This window comes from Gossypium hirsutum, chromosome A12, assembly GCF_007990345.1.
Source record: "Gossypium hirsutum isolate 1008001.06 chromosome A12, Gossypium_hirsutum_v2.1, whole genome shotgun sequence".
Taxonomy (NCBI): Eukaryota; Viridiplantae; Streptophyta; class Magnoliopsida; order Malvales; family Malvaceae; genus Gossypium; species Gossypium hirsutum.
The window spans coordinates 1,537,614-1,558,408 of NC_053435.1; the positions used below are offsets into that span (position 1 = coordinate 1,537,614).

At 36.1% G+C, this 20,795-nt stretch overlaps 2 protein-coding genes across 5 annotated transcripts; one reads left to right on the plus strand and one right to left on the minus strand.

Moving 5' to 3' along the window:
• Positions 1-787: 787 nt before the first annotated feature.
• On the plus strand, positions 788-13,695 carry LOC107924054 (phototropin-2). 2 transcript variants are annotated; one of them, XM_016854322.2, is made up of 24 exons: positions 788-1,250; positions 1,693-2,395; positions 2,642-2,824; positions 2,921-3,012; positions 3,110-3,383; positions 3,558-3,774; positions 3,890-3,960; positions 4,083-4,189; positions 4,275-4,324; positions 4,433-4,537; positions 4,633-4,692; positions 4,793-4,882; positions 4,981-5,057; positions 5,156-5,240; positions 5,453-5,533; positions 10,979-11,082; positions 11,185-11,234; positions 11,334-11,440; positions 11,545-11,667; positions 12,037-12,088; positions 12,198-12,310; positions 12,618-12,758; positions 12,875-12,993; positions 13,341-13,695. In XM_016854322.2, exons 2-23 carry the CDS (start codon positions 1,707-1,709, stop codon positions 12,989-12,991), a joined length of 2,988 nt encoding a protein of 995 aa, XP_016709811.1. In that variant the 5' UTR covers positions 788-1,250; positions 1,693-1,706; the 3' UTR covers positions 12,992-12,993; positions 13,341-13,695. The 2 variants fall into 2 exon arrangements, with proteins under 2 accessions (XP_016709811.1, XP_040938344.1); XM_041082410.1 differs by lacking the exon at positions 13,341-13,695 and having other exon boundaries at positions 865-1,250; positions 12,875-12,994.
• LOC107929718 (AP-1 complex subunit sigma-1) lies at positions 11,486-16,756 on the minus strand. Of its 3 annotated transcripts, none has more exons than XM_016861240.2 (8): positions 16,625-16,756; positions 15,561-15,647; positions 15,287-15,378; positions 15,105-15,213; positions 14,982-15,017; positions 14,415-14,501; positions 14,259-14,326; positions 11,486-11,756 (listed from the first exon to the last, which is right to left on the minus strand). In XM_016861240.2, exons 1-8 carry the CDS (start codon positions 16,625-16,627, stop codon positions 11,753-11,755), a joined length of 486 nt encoding a protein of 161 aa, XP_016716729.1. In that variant the 5' UTR covers positions 16,628-16,756; the 3' UTR covers positions 11,486-11,752. The 3 variants fall into 3 exon arrangements, 2 of the variants coding, with proteins under 2 accessions (XP_016716729.1, XP_016716726.1); XM_016861237.2 differs by lacking the exon at positions 11,486-11,756 and adding an exon at positions 13,159-13,484; XR_005905993.1 differs by lacking the exon at positions 11,486-11,756 and adding an exon at positions 14,614-14,688 and having other exon boundaries at positions 14,285-14,326; positions 16,625-16,730.
• Between the last annotated feature and the right edge of the window lie 4,039 nt (positions 16,757-20,795).

Sequence of the window (20,795 nt, forward strand, 5' to 3'; positions counted from 1 at the left end):
TATTTTTTGTTATTTATCATATATATATTTTGAGAGAAATACTTGATTCATTTATTGAATGAAATGACTAAATACATAAACCTAAACTTGTGTATAGTCCAGTTGTTACCTCATCAGAGTCTTAAAAACGAAGACAACTAAAATGTCTTAAAAAAATCTAAACAGAAAGTAAATCCCTAAACATATCTTTCGTCACCAATATCATTACGGAAGAGAAGCATTGGATGCCTCAAAAGAAGGGCAGGACGCTTCCTATTTAATTTAGTTAAAAAAAACAGTAACAAGCAGGGTTAAAAAATGTCAAGAACGGACATGACTTTAACCCCAAATCTAAAAGGAAGTGTAAATACCAAATTTATTTCAATTAGCTGGTGAAGGAATCTTGTGGTTGAAAATAAGAAAATGTTTAATAGAGAAATGAAAAATGGGTGTAGGGTATGGTGACGGTTTATGTCGCCGATGGCCCCTAAGGCTAATTCATTTGATGATGATGGAGCATTGAGCGTGGATGCTAACAAAACCGTACCATTGTTCCATCACCACCACCACCACCTTGTGGTCCTTCCCATTGATGTCTTCATTTTGGCTGTCAACTATTTAACCTTTTATATTTTGCCCGAACAACACAACAATTGTTTTAAAAAAAGTGAAAGCGAAATATATCTTCAAAAAATTGCAAAGATTTGGGGGAATTTATAGCCTCACAAACATGGTAAGTGTCTTTTTCTTTCCATTATTGAACTCCATGGTAATATATATGTACACACAAGACCGTAATTGAAAAACTGAACATTCGGATTTACCGGATGCTATTTTTGGGCAAGTACATGTAAAATTCTGGATAAAATGACTGCAAATTGATGACACTGATCCCATCACTACAAAATTCCACATAAATGGGACCAATGGGCGCAGTTGGAACTTGGAAGTCTTTATTTATGGAACGTTATCCTGATGTTAACTTTTTCTTTTCCTTCTCATTTCTTTGACACCCAATCCAGCACAATCCAGGACCAGAAACTTAAAAAGATATGTTTCTTCATGTTAGATTGCATGTGTAAGGGGGAAAAAAGGTCTTATAACTTTTGACTTCTTAAAAGGAACCCGGAAGCTTCTAGCGGTTCAATTTTTCCCCCATGGAACAACAGTGCCATTGACACCATTGTTGTCAAATTCCTGCAAGTTTTTAATTCATTTTGATAAAAAAGTAGTGTTGGAGATTGCTTGCTGTCTAAGTTTCTGCTCCTAAGGTTGTTACCAATTACCACTCTTTGTTTTCATTTCTTGATTATCCTCATCCGTATGTATCTTTTATCCTGTTAAACTCGGGAGTGCAACTTTTCTGCCTACTTTAAGGGGTTTTAAACTGCAAACTCTTTTCAACTTTTCAACTACATGCTCCCTTTTCAATTAATTATTAGCTCAGAAATGTGCTGTTTTTTTTTCCCTAGAATTTTGCTCATGGTTCTGGGGCTTGGTTTCGTTTTTTGTCGATTGTTAAAAGTAGATAGGACTATATAGTGCAGAAATGAGGATAAACTGCATTAAATTTGGAACTTTCCTGCATATCTAGTTAGATACTTTGAAAGGGTTTCTTATACTGGATTTTTCCCAATTCATAAGCCGAAAAAGAACCCTGAATTTTACTTCTGAGGATAATTTGTATTGATTCTGAGTTGGTATTATATGCAGCTGAAGAGAAACCAATGGCCGGGGGACTGCAGGGGTCATCTGCCAATCAATCAAACCGTAGAGAGCAAGAGAGATCTACTGAGGTTTTTGAATCAGCAGGTACTCAAAATGTTGGACAATCTAGTGATACAGTTCAGGGTTATAGCACACAAGCCCAAGTGAAAGAGGAAGGATCATCAATGGATGCAGTTTCTAAAGCAAGGAAAGAACCTGTGAACAAGTGGATGGCTTTTGGAGGAGAGGCTGACAACAAATCGAGCAACATAAGCTTTGATGACTCCATCAAAAACTTGAATGGGGGAGGGAAAGATTCAAATGGAAAATCCTCGCATAGAATTTTAACTGAAGCAAACATAGCTGAAAGAACTGCAGAATGGGGTATTGCATTGCAGACAGATGCTGGAGAAGGTAGCTTCAAAGTGGCCAGCAAAACAATGAAGCCGAGTGGAGATGGTGATCGGTCCAAATTCTCGTGTGATAAATTTTCAGTGGAATCAGCAAGGACATCAAATGAATCAAGTTATGGATTGGATCAAGGAGCCCTTCCTAGGGTGTCACAGGAGCTGAAGGATGCTTTAGCTACCCTGCAGCAAACTTTTGTTGTATCTGATGCCACAAAACCCGACTGCCCTATAATGTATGCAAGCAGCGGATTTTTCACCACAACAGGCTATTCAGCAAAGGAGGTCATAGGAAGAAACTGGTAAATTCTTGCTTCTAAATATGTACAGATATTGGAGCCGTCCTGAGTCTTCTGACTGCCTATGGGACAATCTGCAATCATTCTGCAGCGCAAAATCAGTGCAATTTTCTATGCTAGTCAATGGCACATGATTGATTGTAGATTATCTCTTTTTATACTTGCTGTAAAATACTAATCATTTCAAGTACTGTACAACCTTAACTGATATGCAATGCAATCATTATAATCGCCATATTTGTTGTTTAGCCGTTTTCTACAAGGGCCAGAAACAGACCAAAATGAGGTCGCCAGGATTAGATATGCGGTTCGGAATGGAAAAAGTTATTGCGGCAGGCTCTTGAATTACAAGAAAGATGGAACTCCATTCTGGAATCTTCTAACAGTCACTCCCATAAAAGATGATAATGGGAAAACCATCAAATTCATTGGGTTAGTTTTCCTTACATTTCTGCATAATTTATCATCATACGGATATTTTTTTCCTTCCCAAATGCATGCATAGCTATTGAATGCTGTTTTATGCAGAATGCAGGTGGAGGTCAGCAAATACACAGAAGGTATCGTTGAAAAGGCATTGAGGCCTAATGGACTGCCCCAGTCGTTGATTCGTTATGATGGTAAATTATACTTTAGTTGTTTTTTTTTTTGGGGGGGGGGTTATTTTACAGAGTGATTTCAGTTTTTAACATGTAATAACCGAACATTCTGGAACAGCTCGCCAGAAGGATAAGGCTTTAGATTCCATGACAGAGGTTGTCCAAACTGTGAAACACCCTCACTCTCACAATCAGACGATAAGTAATGATGCCACTAACAAGGATGAAGAGCAGGAAAAATTCAACCTTGATTATGTCCTGCCTCAATCTGCTGAAATTGAGAACACTAGTACCCCTGGGAGATATACTCCACAGTCCGACTTCAGTACTGCTACTCCTATGCAGGAGTTTGACAAGAAAAGTCGAAAATCAGCACGCGTTTCTTTAATGGGGTGAGTCTTTCTGGTTTAAGTTCCCACAAATATTCATTATTATGCCTACTCAAAGTCTGTTTATCTTGAAGCTTGCTATGATATGCTTTGAGCTTTGCTACTCAAACACATTTAACAATTAGCTCCATGGTGAATCATAAATCAGTATATCTGATGCATGATATCTTCCTGTAGGCTTAAAGGCAGGACTTCCAGCTCTGCAGCCAAGCAAGAAAAACAACCAATTGTTGAACCAGAGGAGCTAATGACCAAAGACATTGAACGCACTGACAGTTGGGAACGTGCTGAAAGAGAAAGGGACATACGCCAAGGGATCGATCTAGCAACCACCCTGGAACGTATTGAAAAGAACTTTGTTATCACAGATCCTAGACTCCCTGATAATCCCATTGTAAGGAAGACTTTTTCAGTACCATTTTTCTCATCCGAAAACTCAGTTTCAATTCACATATCAAAGCTCTTAGTCTATATATATAGTATCTGAAAAACCACTACAATGTTTGCAGATATTTGCATCCGATAGCTTTCTTGAATTGACTGAATATACACGAGAGGAAATCTTGGGAAGGAACTGCAGGTATATAATTTGTACTACGTTAATTTCATCATCTACCTACTTCAATCAACTGTCAGATATATGTTGTTTTCCATTGTCAGATGAACATATAAAAACAACAACATGACTTTTTCTTTTTACAGGTTTCTTCAAGGACCTGAAACTGATCAAGCGACTGTCTCAAGGATAAGAGATGCTATTAGAGAACTAAAGGAAATCACCGTTCAGTTGATCAACTACACAAAGAGTGGTTCGTACGAATATACACATATATGCATACTATTAAGAAACATCATTTGACTGAATTGTTACACTTTGTATGATATGATTTGCAGGCAAGAAATTCTGGAACTTATTTCATTTGCAACCTATGCGTGATCATAAGGTGGTTAAAAGTTACATCTGATATGTATACAGATTTGAGATGTTGGTGTTATTATTTTGGTGTTATTCTTCTAATGTATTATTGTGTGAAACTCTTGGTGGTTTACAGGGTGAGCTTCAATATTTCATAGGCGTCCAACTTGATGGAAGTGGTCATGTTGAACCCCTACAAAACCGCCTTTCTGAGCAGACGGAGCTACAAAGTGCTAAGTTGGTATGTAAACATTGAACATAATCATATCAAACACATACCCGGGAGTGTAGTTAAGGTAGGTAATAACTTGTAGTGATTTGATGTTATGATATCAGGTGAAAGCCACAGCAGAAAATGTAGATGAGGCAGTTAGAGAACTTCCTGATGCCAATTTGGTAAGGTATTTATTTCTTTCTCTTAGGAATATTAATAGCATTCATTGCCTTAGTTATCCATGTAAAAATGATATTATATATATATAATATATATATTCAGAGGCCAGAAGATTTGTGGGCTCTCCATTCTCAGCCAGTCTTTCCAAGGCCTCATAAAAGGCATAGTTCTTCTTGGCTAGCTATTCAGAAGGTACCCTTTTTCCAAATTGAAATTTTTCTTAACTCATTATTTCTTCTTGGATGAAGTCTCGGATAAATGATTTGGGGGTTTTGGTTTTGTCTTAACAGATCACTTCTCGTGGTGAAAAAATTGGGTTGCATCATTTTAAACCCATAAAACCCTTGGGCTGTGGTGACACTGGAAGGTAGTGTTTAGAAGTGCAGATTGTTTTTTAACCCTCACATCATTATTTATGGGGTGAATTCTTAGTTGATTTCCATGTCTAAAACTACTGGGTTGCAGTGTTCATCTGGTGGAACTGAAAGGTACTGGGGAATTATTTGCTATGAAGGCAATGGAGAAGTCAATGATGTTGAATCGTAATAAGGTCTGCTTATAGTATGTGGATTCAGATATAGACATAATTAAAATCTATAAAAATTTTCTATAATAACTCATGTTGTCTTGTGTTTACATTGTGGATTATGTATATGAATGTTGATGGAAGCTTTTGGCATTGATGATGCACATTGTTTGCTTGTGTATAAAACAGACAACATTTGAGTGTTCAAGAACTGACTCACTGAGTAAATTGTGCAGGTTCATCGAGCATGCGTTGAAAGGGAAATCAGCTCACTCCTGGATCATCCATTTCTTCCCTCACTATACAGTTCTTTTCAGGTTTTTTTTTTTTTCTCAAATTCTTAGTTTCCCCTATACAAGTTGCTATATATATACATTTTTCTCTTTATTTTTTCACCATCAGAAAATCTTAAGAAAAACTTTCAGACCCAATTTTGTCTGCAAGTTTCAAACAACAATTTTTGTTTAACAAAAACTTCAAACCAATCTCATTTGAATCTAGTTAAAATACATGATTGTCTGGTATCTGTTGGGTTTTTGACACACTTTAACCGGGTAAAGTAAGAATTTCAAACAGAGCACCGACAGCAACGTATTATACCCGGATAAAATATGAAGGAAAAATGCTTGGAGTTCAAGGTTTTAGCTACTGTCAAGAATGAAGAACAGAACTTAAAAGTTTTTAGAAGGCAAAGAAAGATGGAGCATATGGAAGAAAATCTGATGATTTCATTCATTTGAAACATTGGCATAAAGCCATTACATATACCAGTTATTTGGCTGGTCAAAAGATTAACAAATCCTTTACTTAAACACTACCTAACTCCACTAGTTACATAGGGACTAGGTGATTTTGCTTGCAAACATAAACAAAGCTGGTGATCAGCTCTATCACCATCAAATTACATCAAACATAAACTAAACTAAGTTCAAAATGAACTAGATTACAAAAGCATAGTTAAACGGTAACAAAATGTAACTGAGACAGAAAAGAAGCATCAACCCCTTCAGTTGCATGTATTTTACCCGGGTAACTTGTGTGTATGAATTCTTGCACATACTTTACCCGGATAACATAAGTGCATTAATTTTCACGTGCTTGAATCTGCATGGGCTGCATGGGAACTAACTTCAACACTCCTCCTTAGTTTCCATGCTTGTAACACCTAGCTGCTTTCTCAGTTTTATAAACCTTGACACACCAAGGGCCTTTGTGAAGATATCAGCAACTTGTTCCTCTGAATTGCAATGAATCAGCTCCACCTCTCGAGCTTGTTCCATCTCCCTTATCACATGTAACTTGATGCTGAAGTGCTTCGTTCTGCCATAGAAGACAGGATTCTTTGCAATTGCAACAGCAGACTTGTTGTCACAAAAGATCTCTGTTGCTTCCCTTTGATGTAGGTTAAGATCAGCTAGAATTTTTCTCAGCCATATGGCTTGATTTACAGCATTTGCAGCTGCAACATATTCAACTTCTGCTGTTGATTGAGCCACAATCGATTGTTTCTTTGAGCTCCAACAAAACATGGTTGAGCCAAGGGTAAAAGCATATCCAGAGGTGCTTTTCATATCATCACTTGAACCAGCCCAGTCACTATCAGTATAGCCTCTCAATTTCAAGCTTTCAGCTTTGTTGAATAACACTCCATAGTCAAGAGTGCCTTTGATATACCTTAGCACTCTCTTTGCTGCTTGAAAATGCTAGACATTACAGCAATGCATAAACCTTGATAACATACTCACAGCAAACAAGATATCTGGCCTAGTTGCTGTCAAATATAACAAGCAGCCAACTAGGCTCCTGTAAGTAGACAAATTGACTGGTTCATGATCTCCTTGGCTTGACAGCTTCATTCCAACAGCAATAGGAGTGCTTGTTGGCTTACAATTCTCCATCGAGAACTTGGACAAAACCTTCAAGGCAAATGTTCTCTGTCCCAAGAAGATTTTTCATTCTATTTGGCGCACCTCCATTCCCAAAAAGTATGTCATTAGCCCCAAGTCAGACATTTCAAACATGTCCATCATTTTGGCTTTGAATTCAGCCAACATATCTTGATCTCCTCCAGTCACCAAAAGGTCATCGACATAGAGGGATACAATAAGCTGTATTTCAACTTCATTCTTCTTGACATATAGTGTTGGTTCATTAACACTTCTGTTAAATCCCAAACTGACCAAGTAGCTGTCAATTCGAGCATACCAGGCTCTAGGAGCCTGTTTTAGGCCATATAATGCCTTCTTAAGCCTGTATACCATTTGTTCTTTGCCAGACACAACAAATCCTTGCGGCTGATCAATGTAGATCTCTTCTTCAAGGAAGCCATTAAGAAATGCAGACTTCACATCAAGCTGGTAGATTTTCCACTGCTTCTGAGCTGCCAAGGCGATCAGCAATCTAATGGTTCTAGCCTGGCCACTGGTGCAAATGTTTCCAGGTAGTCCAGACCATATTTCTGGCTGAATCCTTTGACTACAAGCCTAGCCTTCACTTTGTTCAAGCTCCCATCAGCATTTTGCTTGGCTCGATAGACCCACTTTACTCCAATAACCTTCCTCTTGGCTGGTCTAGAAACCAATTCCCATGTCTGGTTCTTCTCAATCATGGAAATTTCATCAACCATTGCCTGTTTCCAGCCTTCATCAGCTTCAGCTTCTTCAAAACTGCATGGCTCCACTATGGCAACTTGAGCCCTTTCATAAATTTCAGCCAAAGGTCTAGTGCCTCTGACTGGCATGTCATCAATGTCCATATCAGGACTATTTTCTTCAGGCTTTGTTTGATCAACGACAAATTTTTCAGAGACAGCTTCAGGTTCATTCTTGTCCCAATTCCAACAAGCCTTCTCATCAAACACTACATCTCTGCTCACTTGGATTTTGTTGGTTAAAGGATCCAGGATCCTATAACCCTTTTTTACCATACTATACCCGGTTAAAATACCAGGAACAGCCCTTTTGGACAACTTGTCCCTCTTAACAGCTGGTACTTGGCTGTAACATAGGCAACCAAAGACTTTCATATGAGCCAATGATGGCTTGAACCCAAACCAGGCTTCAAAAGGTGTCTGGTGAGCAAGTGCTTTGGTTGGAAGCCTATTCTGAATGTAGACAGCAGTGTTGACAGCTTCAGCCCACATGGTCTTGGGCAAATTCTTCTCAAACAATAAACATCTGGCCATATCCATCAAGCTCCTGTTTTTCCTTTCACTAACCCCATTTTGTTGGGGTGTGTAGACATTGGTTAGCTGGTGTTTGATGCCAGCGTCTTTGCACAAAGCTTTGAACTGAGTTGAAGTGTATTCAGTTCCATTATCTGACCTAATGGTCTTTATCTTGCAGCCTACTTCTATTTCTACTGCAGCTTTGAACTTCATAAACACTTGAGCAACCTCAGACTTATGCTTCAAAAAATAAACCCAGCAGTATCTGGTAAAATCATCAATGAAGAGAATAAAGTACCTGTTGCCACTAAGTGATTCAGTCCTCATGGGGCCACAAATATCAGTGTGCACTAGTTCCAGCTTGCTTGATGCTTTTCAGGCGGTGTTTGCAGAAAATGGAAGCCTAGCTTGCTTTCCCATCTGACAGACTTCACAAACATCTTCATTCTGAACTGTCTTGGTGAAGTTTTCAACCATTTCCTTACTGACCATCCGAGCCATAGACTTAAAGTTGGCATGCCCAAGCCTTTGGTGCCAAAGCTTGGAGTCTTCAGAAGAAACAGCATAGGCATTATCAAAGCCTTTATTCCAATCCACAACAAAACTCTTTTCTGTCATGGCTACTGACATGAGCATGGATCCACTTGGATCACTAATCTGACATTCATTTCCTTTGAACACCACTGTATAGCCTTTTTCAACTAACTGAGCTATACTTAACAGGTTTCTGTCAATTTCAGGAACTAACAAAACATTTGAAATGATTTTGTTACCTGTTGGAGTGTGAATAACCACATCCCCCTTTCCTTCTGCCTTGATAAAGTGGCCATTGCCAACTTTAACTTGTATTTTACAGCTTCTGTCTAAGGACTTGAAAATAGCCGCATCTGGTGACATATGGTTGGTGCAGCCACTATCAAGGAGCCAACCATTTGAGTCTTTCTTCTGAGCAGCTGAGCAGGAGACTGCAAAGACCTGCTCCTCATTATCACTGCCTTCTTCAGCTACCCGAGCTTCAGCCTTGTGTTGTTGGTTTTGGCCAGGTCTGCCTTTTTCTTTGCAGACCCTTTCAACATGGCCTTTCTTTTTGCAGTGTTGACACACAGCATCTGGTCTGAACCAGCATCTGGCCTTTAGATGACCAGGTCTTTTGCAAAATCTGCAGAGTCGATCTCTTCCTCTTGCAGCATCAGGCTTAGGCCTGTTTTTCCAGTTCTTCTTGCCCTTATAGGCAGTGGTACTTGAGGTTGCTTTAGCTTTGGCTTGAAAAGCTCCCTCCTGGTGCTCCTCCATTCTACTGGCTCTCCTTTGTTCCTGAGCATAGAGGGCATTAATGAGCTCAGTTAGGGAGATTGTTGCCAGGTCTCTCGAATCCTCCAAGGATGAGATCTTTGCCTTATATCTTTCAGGTAATGTTGAGAGCACCTTCTCCACAATTCTTGCCTCATTGAACTGTTCTCCTAGCAATCTTATGCTGTTGACCATAGCCATTATCCTGTCTGAGTACTGCTTTACTGTCTCTTCTTCCTTCATCTTGAGATTTTCAAAATCTCTTCTCAAGTTTAGTAACTGCTGCTCCCTAGTTCTTTCAGTGCCTTGGAACTCCTCCTTGAGCTTGTCCCAGGCCTGCTTGGGAGTCTCACAAGCCATGATTCTGGTGAAAATAACATCAGAAACACAGTTTTGAATGCATGACATGGCCTTGTGCCTTTTGGTCCTCTCATCTGCATGTTGTCTGATTTGAGCCACTGTTGGGTTGGCTCTGAGTGGAGCTGGCTCAGCATCTGTGTTGACAACTTCCCACAGATCGAAGGCCTGCAGGTAAGTCCTCATCTTAACCTGCCATATGTGGAACCCTTCACCATTAAAGACTGGTGGTGCAGCAGGAGAAAAGCCTGATGAAGTCATTTAACAAGTCCTCTAAGATGAAAGCTCTGATACCAATTGTTGGGTTTTTGACACACTTTAACCAGGTAAAGTAAGAATTTCAAACAGAGCACCGGCAGCAACGTATTATACCCGGATAAAATATGAAGGAAAAATGCTTGGAGTTCAAGCTTTTAGCTACTGTCAAGAATGAAGAACAGAACTTAGAAGTTTTTAGAAGGCAAAGAAAGATGGAGCATATGGAAGAAAATCTGATGATTTCATTCATTTGAAACATTGGCATAAAGCCATTACATATACCAGTTATTTGGCTGGTCAAAAGATTAACAAATCCTTTACCTAAACACTACCTAACTCCACTAGTTACATAGGGACTAGGTAATTTTGCTTGCAAACATATACAAAGCTGGTGATCAGCTCTATTACCATCAAATTACATCAAACATAAACTAAACTAAGTTCAAAATGAACTAGATTACAAAAGCATAGTTAAACGGTAACAAAATGTAACTGAGACAGAAAAGAAGCATCAACCCCTTCAGTTGCATGTATTTTACCCGGGTAACTTGTGTGTATGAATTCTTGCACATACTTTACCCGGATAACATAAGTGCATTAATTTTCACGTGCTTGAATCTGCATGGGCTGCATGGGAACTAACTTCAACAGTATCGAAATTGTGTACTAATTATTTCTTTTAACTCCACAGACTCCCACCCACGTTTGTTTGATAACAGACTTTTGTCCTGGTGGTGAGTTATTTAACTTGCTTGATAAGCAGCCTATGAAACTTTTCAAGGAAGAATCTGCAAGGTATCACTCGGCTACTATGACCGAATCCTAGTATTTTACAAGTGAATATGACTGAATCATGTTTAAATCACTTGGATATCTGACATTTCATGTATGTTTCAGGTTTTATGCAGCAGAGGTTGTCATTGGTTTGGAATATCTTCATTGTCTAGGTATGTTAGATAAAACTCCTACTTTAAATAACGGATATCCAAAGGGTTCATATATACAACTGCTGACTATGCTTTTCATTATTCAATGGTGTACGATAGGAATAATATACAGAGACCTGAAGCCAGAAAACATTCTACTCCAGAAAGATGGACATGTTGTCTTAACGGACTTTGATTTATCATTTATGACTCCCTGTAAACCCCAAGTACGTAGTTTTGATTTTAGATAATTTAGAGGCATACGGATGATCTTGACAAAAATATGATATAGTTTTGCATGAGATTAAAGTTTGAAAAATGAAATGTACAGGTTTTAAAGCATCCCTTGCCTAACAAGAGAAGGAGATCCAGGAATCAACCTCCTCCTACATTTGTTGCTGAACCATCTACACAGTCAAATTCATTTGTTGGAACTGAAGAATACATTGCTCCCGTATACATTACACCCACTCTTCTCACGCTTAATGTTGGCAATCAATAATATTTTTAAACCTTCAAGAGTTTGTCCATCATGCATGTCATCTGAAAAAAACAATGCTCAGTTGTATCAACTCAAATAATTATTATGCTTCCTATATTATTTAGGCTCGGGTGTGAGTGTTGGATATGAGTATGTATTCAATACAAATATAATTGATTCTTTTTCAAGATTTTCATATATTTAGAATGTTATGTTTCAGAAATGAATCAGATATCAGTACTTTCAGTGAAAAAAAAAGGGAGTGGGAGTGAGATAGGATGCTAGAAAATAATGTCTACTTTTAGTATCTATTAAACATGGTTGTAATTTACTTGGTTTCAGGAAATTATTACAGGTGCAGGACACAGTAGTGCAATTGATTGGTGGGCACTCGGTAAGTAGATTCTTCATTCTCTCTTTTTTCCCAATTGCATTTTAATTATTCTAAAGATGTTAATATTGTGTTAAACATAACATTCATGGAACTTTGTCTGGAGTTTCAGGTATCTTGCTGTATGAGATGCTATATGGGCGTACGCCTTTCAGGGGTAAAAACAGGCAGAAGACATTCTCCAACATCTTGCACAAGGATCTCTCCTTCCCCAGTAGCATTCCGGTAATAATTTCTACCAAGTTGTAGCTCACTATAGGAAACACATGACATAACTTACAACCTCAGTTTAGTTCTTTAAGAGGTAACATTCATTAGATTTGATGTTCGAACGAGATTGCTCAGCATGAATGCTAGCTACCCCAACTAAATCTTTATTTGGTTGATGGTTAATTCTTCTTCAAGATTTTCATATATTTAGAAAGTATCTGTTCGGGTAACTAGCAAAAGGTGGAAGTAGAGAAAAAAAAGGGTGGCTAGCATCATGGACTCATTTCGTTGTCTGAAAACACAGCTACGTTGGTGAATGCAGGTTAGTCTTGCAGCTAGGCAGTTGATTAATGCGTTGTTGAACCGAGACCCGGCCAGCCGACTCGGGTCGACTACTGGTGCCAATGAAATCAAAGAACACCCTTTCTTCCGTGGCATCCATTGGCCTCTTATACGCTGCATGGTAATACATACAATTTCCTTTCTTACATTAGAGGACTGGAAACTTGTCTATTATACATTTATACTAATGATGGGCCAAAGCTTTTTGCCATAATGATTGACATTTTCGCTTGTCAGAGCCCACCGCCATTAGAGGTGCCTCTTGAATTTGCCGGGAAAGACAGTGACGCCAAAGAAGTAAATTGGGAAGATGATGGAGTGCTTCTTAGTTCTATTGACATGGATATTTTCTAAAGGTTGGTATAAAAAGTTTGTTACTATTAAATTTTGTGTCACTATCATTGTTAGGTAGATATTTTCATTGGTCTTGTTTATTTCCGATAATGGGTTTTGAAAAATAAACATTTTTTTTAAAAGAAAAAAAAGGGTTAAATGTTCATATTTTATGTTGCTTGAATAACTCTACCTTAAGTTTTGCTGATTATTTGATAGTCTCACAAAAGAATTTACAATAGAAATCGATATTCCTATTTTTCATGAAAGAAATGTAAAAAAAGTAGCTGAAGTTAGTTTTTTTAATATAAAACAAAACACAGATACAGATGTAGATTGACCTCATTTGCTTGCAATATTTTGGAAACAGGAAAGAGGATAGATTATAGAGTACTGATTAATGTTGATCGACTAAGCGGGTACAGACATCGACCAGCAAGAGGGATTCAAGATGAAGCGCATTGGAGCCCCATGGCCCATAGCCCTTGTGCAACATTTTTATAGTGAAGCTGTGCTATAAATAAAAAGTTTTATGAGATTTTGATTAATGAAAAAAATAGTAATCCTTGTCGATATTATATGATTTCCAATCAATTTATTGTATCAAATATCCTTATTAATTTAGAGAATAAAACAATGTTAAAGCTTTTCTTAATCCAAACTAGGCCCGACTCTGAATGTAAATATTTCTGTTTAGGACTAATAATATAAGAACTCTTCAATCCCATCCATGTTTGTACATACGAAAAAATCAATTTCTGTTTTATAAATTAGTAAAATTGATCAGTCAGACGGAAAAATATAAATCTTTGAGATATAGAAACATAACATTAATCTCCTAAGTTTTTAAACTTAAATGACATGAAAATTTATACTCGGAAATATGAGAAATATGTTTATTTTAAAAAAAATATACAAGTCTGTTGAAAATTCTGGTTAAACTCATGCAAAATCAATAAAACATTCCACAGTATTCATGTCATGTTTATATTTATATTTTATTATAATCGTATTTATATATTCGTGTAAATAGTGTGTTGTATTCAAAATTGTCATTTTCAATGTTGTAGCCAAGAAATTCATAATTGAAACCAAAATGTATGACCATATACATAATATAGTATCTGTCTATGAAACGCCGTTAGTCAATTTACAGTATACTTTCCTAACACAAAAATTCATTTCTCAAAGACAGAACTCGAAAAGTATTTCGTAGATATTCCAAAACTCGGAGCAAAATTTAAAAATCAATAAAAACAAAAAGGCAGGGGGAGTCATCAAAACTTACTTCGCGGCCTGTGCAATTATATTGGTAATGGAACTGGTCTGCTCTTTTGCAGTCTCCACCAGTGAATCCTATAACTCAACAAACCCAAATTCCCTCAGAAAAGTTCCAAAATTATATCAAAGCCAAGACAGTTTGACGGTAAAAATTAAATTTTACCTGTGCAGCTACTAAACGTGCAACAGTTCTCTTGCTCGGCTCTTGAAGTTCACCGGCAATCAAGAGTTCATCCAATATAAAGTAGGCCTTCAATGTCAAACAGAAACAAAAGTTAAAGCATTTATAAATTATCTATAAGAAAAAGGATAAAAAAGAAATCACCAATACCCTTGAATCTATATCAAAATTCCACATGTACCTCCTATTTTCATCAACCGTATTTTCCAGATGGATGCAACTATTCGGACACCAATACTTTTGTTGACATCATGATCTAAATTCACCAGTTGATATAGCACAGAACTTAAATTCACGAGTTGATATAACACGGAACTTATTTGGAAGACCCAAAAAACCCACACATAATTATCAGTCCACACCGCAACATGAGGGATAGATTCCAAAACATAAAAGTAATATATTTTTACACAAGAAAAATTTATAAAAGAACACATACACACACATATTAAACTTTACTCCACGAGAGCTCTTTTTACATCTTTTGCCTTGGACAATATAATCTAGCACCTAGAGTACACCATGTGCTCTTAACGACACTGTACATACCTTATGAAAGTTGTAGATCAAGTCCAATTCACAAACCTGGATATAAAATTAAACTGCAGTCAGTTGAAAATATGAAGGGGCCATTAATACTCCCATGAAAGGTCAGGTTTAATGTTCACTCACACTGCCAAAGTATCGATCAAGAACCTCCACATAGTGATGAATAATTTCTAGAATTTCTAATTCATTGTCATCCTCGTCAATGCACATGCAGAAGTAAAGACTAGCATATCTGCCAAATTTATTCCAGCTTAGTAGATAATCTTTGAAAAGGTAAAATTGCTAAAAACATATTGTAGCATTACCTTTTATAAACGACTCGTAGTCCTCTCCATTCCACAAAATTACAGAGTTTGGGCCCTCTTGTGAGAATTAGTCCACTAAGCTCACGGATAACCTTCTCAAAATGCATTGTCAAAAAGCATTAATACAATGAAGACAAGAGCAGCTTCAAAAAAGCATCAACAAAGGTACTAAAAAGACAAAGAACTGAATACTTAAAAAGACTTTTGTCCTTTATGTGCAAACTTTGCAATTTGCATAAATAACACTGGATTGAAACAAATGTATTAGCCATACCTTTGTTCTTTCCTTCTGAGAATAAGGAGAATACCATTTCGTCAATCTAACTTTCCCTTGTCGACTAATTAGAAGTACAAAGTGAATCTGCAACACAAAAAGGCTCATTGATTCCAGTCTTCCAGATAGAGGCAGTACAGCAACTTAAAAGTGAAGCTTGATTTTAAGTTTCTAAAGTAAAATTCAACAATTGAAGCGGATAATACCAGCTGTAATAATCAAAAGGTAAAATGAAGATCGCATTTTGCCAGTACCATGAGAGCTGAGTCACCCTATATATCGTGTAACTTGGCTGTATTAACATAAAAGATTTCTAGTTCCTATCAGATCTTGATGAAGCCCTAATTTCAGCTCCAAATCTGAACTATATGAACTTGTACTTCCTAGACAACATTACAATTAAAACATTTGGCTTATTCATCCTCTAGTCTGTGCTTCGTTTACAATTATTTCGATAATTAACGTATACATCATGACAATATCAGTTATATATATCAACGGTAGTTTCATCCCACTACTAGTACAAAAGAAGAAGAACAAATAGACATAACAAGTTAATGCGCCATAAGTAATCATCGTAACAATAGCAAACAGAAAACTTTCAAAGGAATCAATAGAACTAACAACAAAGCACAAATTGAAATGTTTAAGTATGATCAAATATCATAAGAAATCAGAAACAATTTTGAAGAAAATAAGTAAGCTGGACCTAGCAATAAACCGGTAGTAGCATCAAAATGAAGCAATTACAATACGTAAACTACGGGTGAAAAAAAAACAGCTGAACCAAGTGGCAGATCCAAAGAGATACGAGGAGGAGCAAAGCATAGAATCAATCAAGTATGAAAAAGGAAAAGGAAATTGAAGGTCACAGAAACAAACACACAAACATAGCATATATAATAAAATTCATGATAAGCCAAGTGAATGATGAATGTAAACAGCGCCAAGAAGGAAAAGCAGATCCATAATGAGGATTAGAAAATGAGGAAGCAATTCGACTACAATTCAGCGAACAAATCATAAGAAGAGGACCAGAAATATGAAAAGGCGAGATTGGTTACCATGGTTGAGGATAGGCAGCTCTGGGGGTTCAAAACGAAAAGCTCAGGAAACGGTTTCCCCTTCCAAGCCCTGCAGCTGAACTAATTTTATAGTTATTTGAAATTTTATTTTGTAGATTTATTAAACAATAATATTTAAACCTATGGTCAGCATCGATTAGTTGAGCCAACCCATAATGGGAAGCAACTCATGGCCCAATATTTGCGTAGCCCATACTTTTCTGCTTTTCTTTCTCATTCATAATTTAATATAAAAATATCAATTTTATTAAGCTAAACATTAACCACATCAGCATAAATTACATTAGGGGATAATTGGATTGAGTCTTAATTCAATTTATATGTATATTATTGTCTAAGAGAAGAACTCATTCATTGGAGTGTACTAACGAATGACGAAAAATCACATTTTTTATTTATTTTTGGGTACAACTTAGACGCAATTTCAATTCTAAATTCATTGTTGCAAACCCTGCAACAAGTTCAAACCCCGCAAGTCATGTAGAGTTGAAAATTTCTGCAACTGAAACTATGATTCAGACCTCCCCCTGCTTCGACTCTAAAGCCACCATTAACTCATTTGCAGTAAGTGCTTGTGAAGGACCTAAACTACGGCATTGCCATCTCCATTTCTTTCCAACAAAGGCCTTACTCCTTTTTCTGAATCATTAACTCATCTGCTGCTAGAGCTAATAGCTAAGCGCCTAACCCACCTCCACTATAGGAATCTTGTCACTTTACACACAACACCTTACAATACCAAAAGTTGGTTTATCTGAAAGTAGTAATGTAACAACCCCTACCCGTATCTGTCACTAGAATAGAGTACGAGGCATTACCGAGAAGCACGAAACACTTATAGATAATTTAAATACATTTTCATAACAACTTGTCTCGATTTCATACTATTTCGTATTTAAGCTTTATTCACTAAAGTCTTTGAAATATCATCTTTATGCAAATAACACACATGAGGTACATAATTCCGTAGTTATAAATGAACACATTTATCAAACATATTCCATGTTTTTATATATATATCATAGTCTCAAATTTACATGTATCAATTACCATCACTTCCTCGTACTTCAGACAAATACGTGTAACAATTCATAAATATGCAATTCACTAACTCTTCCTGCCAATCACGATTTAAATTGTCAAATCACTTATTGAGCCCAATTTCAATGTACACTAAAATCTATCATATAAATTTGGATGTACGTATTCATCAATAAATTCCATGTACAGATATCATCATCTCTTATTTCCACATACATTTACTTTCCACATTCATGAATTCAAATAGCATATACAAGACATACCAATGTATTTCAGGTACGTTTTCATGATATTTCATTTCGAACTCAGATTATTTCATACTAGAAGTTTTCTCATTAACTCATTTGGAATACCAATTCATACGGATAATACACTCAAGGCGTAGAAATATATAATCACAAATGAACTCATTCATCAATCGGGTTTTATGCTCATGTCTCATCAACTCGTATTTCCTTATGTCACATAATTCCATGTAATACTTACCAAACTTTTTCAAATTAGTGAACATCTTACGAAATTGGTCTGCACCGGTATGCACTGAATTTCACTGACAATCACTGATGCCATAGCATAGCTATGGTCTTTTCACTAGAATGCCATAGCTCAGCTATGGTCTTACATTTTATACACATATCACACCGATGTCTTATCCCAGATATGGTCTTGCACAGAAATCACTTGTCACTTGTAGCCGAAGCTATCACTATTCACTGATCAGGTAGCCGGAGCTACCATTTTTCACTAATCAAGTAGCCGATGATCAGGTAGCCGAAGCTACCACTTTTCATTGATCAGGTAGCCGAAGCTACCACTTTTTACTTGCCATTTGTCCTTGATCAGATAAGTGTAGCTAAAGCTATCACTTATCACTTTCATTTGTCCTTGATCAGATAAGTGTAGCCGAAGCTATCACTTATCACTTTCACTTGTCATTGATCAGATAAGTGTAGCCGAAGCTATCACTTATCACTTGTTGTCATGGTCCAACCATGGTCTTTTCCTTCAGTTCATCTTGTCACTGAATTGTAATGCTCAATTTGATCATTTATTCAATTTTCATGTTTTTACATTATTCGCGATTTTATCATCAATACATATAAAATAACACATCATGAAATTCATAAAATTAACAAATGGTCACTAAAATTTAGTTATACAAACTCACAAGTACGATTTTTGTATTATAACGATATTCATAATTTCATAATAAATATTCCAAATAAAACATTATATCATTTCTAATTCAACATTTATCGATTATAATCGGGCATGTGATCAAGTCATTCATATATATATTTACTTTTCCTCCTCCTCCTCTCCATCCACATCCTTAGTATAAATAACACACTTGTAAGTAACATCATCCATAATTTTCACTATTTACTTATGTGAATATTCAAGCTGTCCATTCGTGTCATAGTCACTAAATCATTTTTATCTTGAGCTGAAGAACTCGAAATTAAGATCCATAAATTTTCCCAGAAACTAGACTCATATTTTTTATTTCTATAAAAATTTCATAATTTTTGGTTGGGCCAATTAATACAGTTTATTCATTGAATTCTCCCCTGTTCTGCTGTCTGACAGTTCTGACCCTTCTTCACTAAAAATTAATTATCTGCTCGTACAGAATTCGAATGATGTCCTCGTTTGTTTCTCTTGAAAATAGACTCATTCAGGATTCTAAACATATAAATTTAAGCCCATAATTGTTTTTATCCAATTTTTGATGATTTTTCAAATTCAGAACAGGGGAACCCGAAATCATTCTGACCTTGTCTCACAAAATTTATTATATCTTATGATTTACAATTCCATTGCTTACATAATTTCTTCTATAAGAAACTAGACTCAATAATATTTAATTTCATATTTTATTCATCCTCCAATTCCATTTCTACAATTTTTGGTGATTTTTCGAAGTTAGACTACTGCTGCTGTCCAAAACAGTTTTAGTGCAAAATGTTGATTTCCATTTTGCCCCAAATTTCACAATTCATACAATTCAGTCCTTGCTCAATTAACTCCTCAATTACGATAATTTTCTCAATTAATACTTTTCCTAGACATTATAAGTTATTTCATAACTATTTAAATTCATAATTTCCACATAAAACTCTAACTTCAAACTCTTTTACAATTAGGTCCCAAACAATCACTTTCTATTCAATTCTTTCAAAAAAATCAGCATATAAACAATTTTAAGCTCTAATTCCATCCCAGATCATCATATACTTCCAGCACATATTCATAGAAACTTTAAATTTCTTTCATAGAATCAAAAAACTAATGAATTCAACAAGTGGACCTAGTTGTAAAAGTCATAAAAACACAAAAATTTCAAGAAATAATAAATAATTGAACTTACTTGAAATAAAAATATGAAAAAACAGCTTAAGGGAACTCTTCCATGGCGTTTTTGCTGATGAGAATGCAGAAAAATAAAGAGAAATCTAGATAATTCCACTTTAGTCCTAGCTTTATTAAGTAAATTTTGCAATTTTCTAATTTTTCCCTTAATTCTCCTTATTTTCTTGCTGATTTCATGCCTTGCCGTCCAGCCCAAAGAGACCTTGGGTCTATTTCCTTTTAAACCCTCTTTCTTTTATCATTTAAGCTATTTAATCATTTCTCACAATTTTACATTTGATACAATTTAGTCCTTTTTGTTCAATTAACTATCAGAACTTTAAAATTTCTTGACGAAACTTTAATACTAACTTATTAACGCTCCATAAATATTTTTATATAAATATTTATAAAAATATTTATGGCTCGATTTAAAATTCCCGAGGTCGTAATACCTCGTTTTTCGATTCTAATTATTTTAATATTTATTTTTAGTACGCTATTCACTATTTTAAATTTTTTTTCCTAACTTCACATTTAACTTATACTCACTAAATTAATAATATTTCCTACTCATTTGTCGAATTTAGTGATCTCAAATCACTGTTCTGACACCACTGAAAATTAGGCTGTTACAAGTAAATATTGCCAACACCTGATACAAGACTACAGAACACATCACTTCACCAAGCCTGACCTAAAAACTTATGTCTTTCTACTGTTTGTTGAAACCACACAAGCACCTTTCATCTAATTA

Coding starts and splice junctions, on each gene's coding strand:
- LOC107924054 (XM_016854322.2), top strand. CDS start 1,707: ATGGCCGGGGGACTGCAGGGGTCATCTGCCAATCAATCAAACCGTAGA. Junction 4,538..4,632: donor AGCTACAAAGTGCTAAGTTG/GTATGTAAACAT, acceptor TTATGATATCAG/GTGAAAGCCACAGCAGAAAA. Junction 12,089..12,197: donor AATTGATTGGTGGGCACTCG/GTAAGTAGATTC, acceptor CTGGAGTTTCAG/GTATCTTGCTGTATGAGATG.
- LOC107929718 (XM_016861237.2), bottom strand. Junction 15,018..15,104: donor TTGATCGATACTTTGGCAGT/GTGAGTGAACAT, acceptor TTTTATATCCAG/GTTTGTGAATTGGACTTGAT. Junction 14,327..14,414: donor CACGTTTAGTAGCTGCACAG/GTAAAATTTAAT, acceptor GTTGAGTTATAG/GATTCACTGGTGGAGACTGC.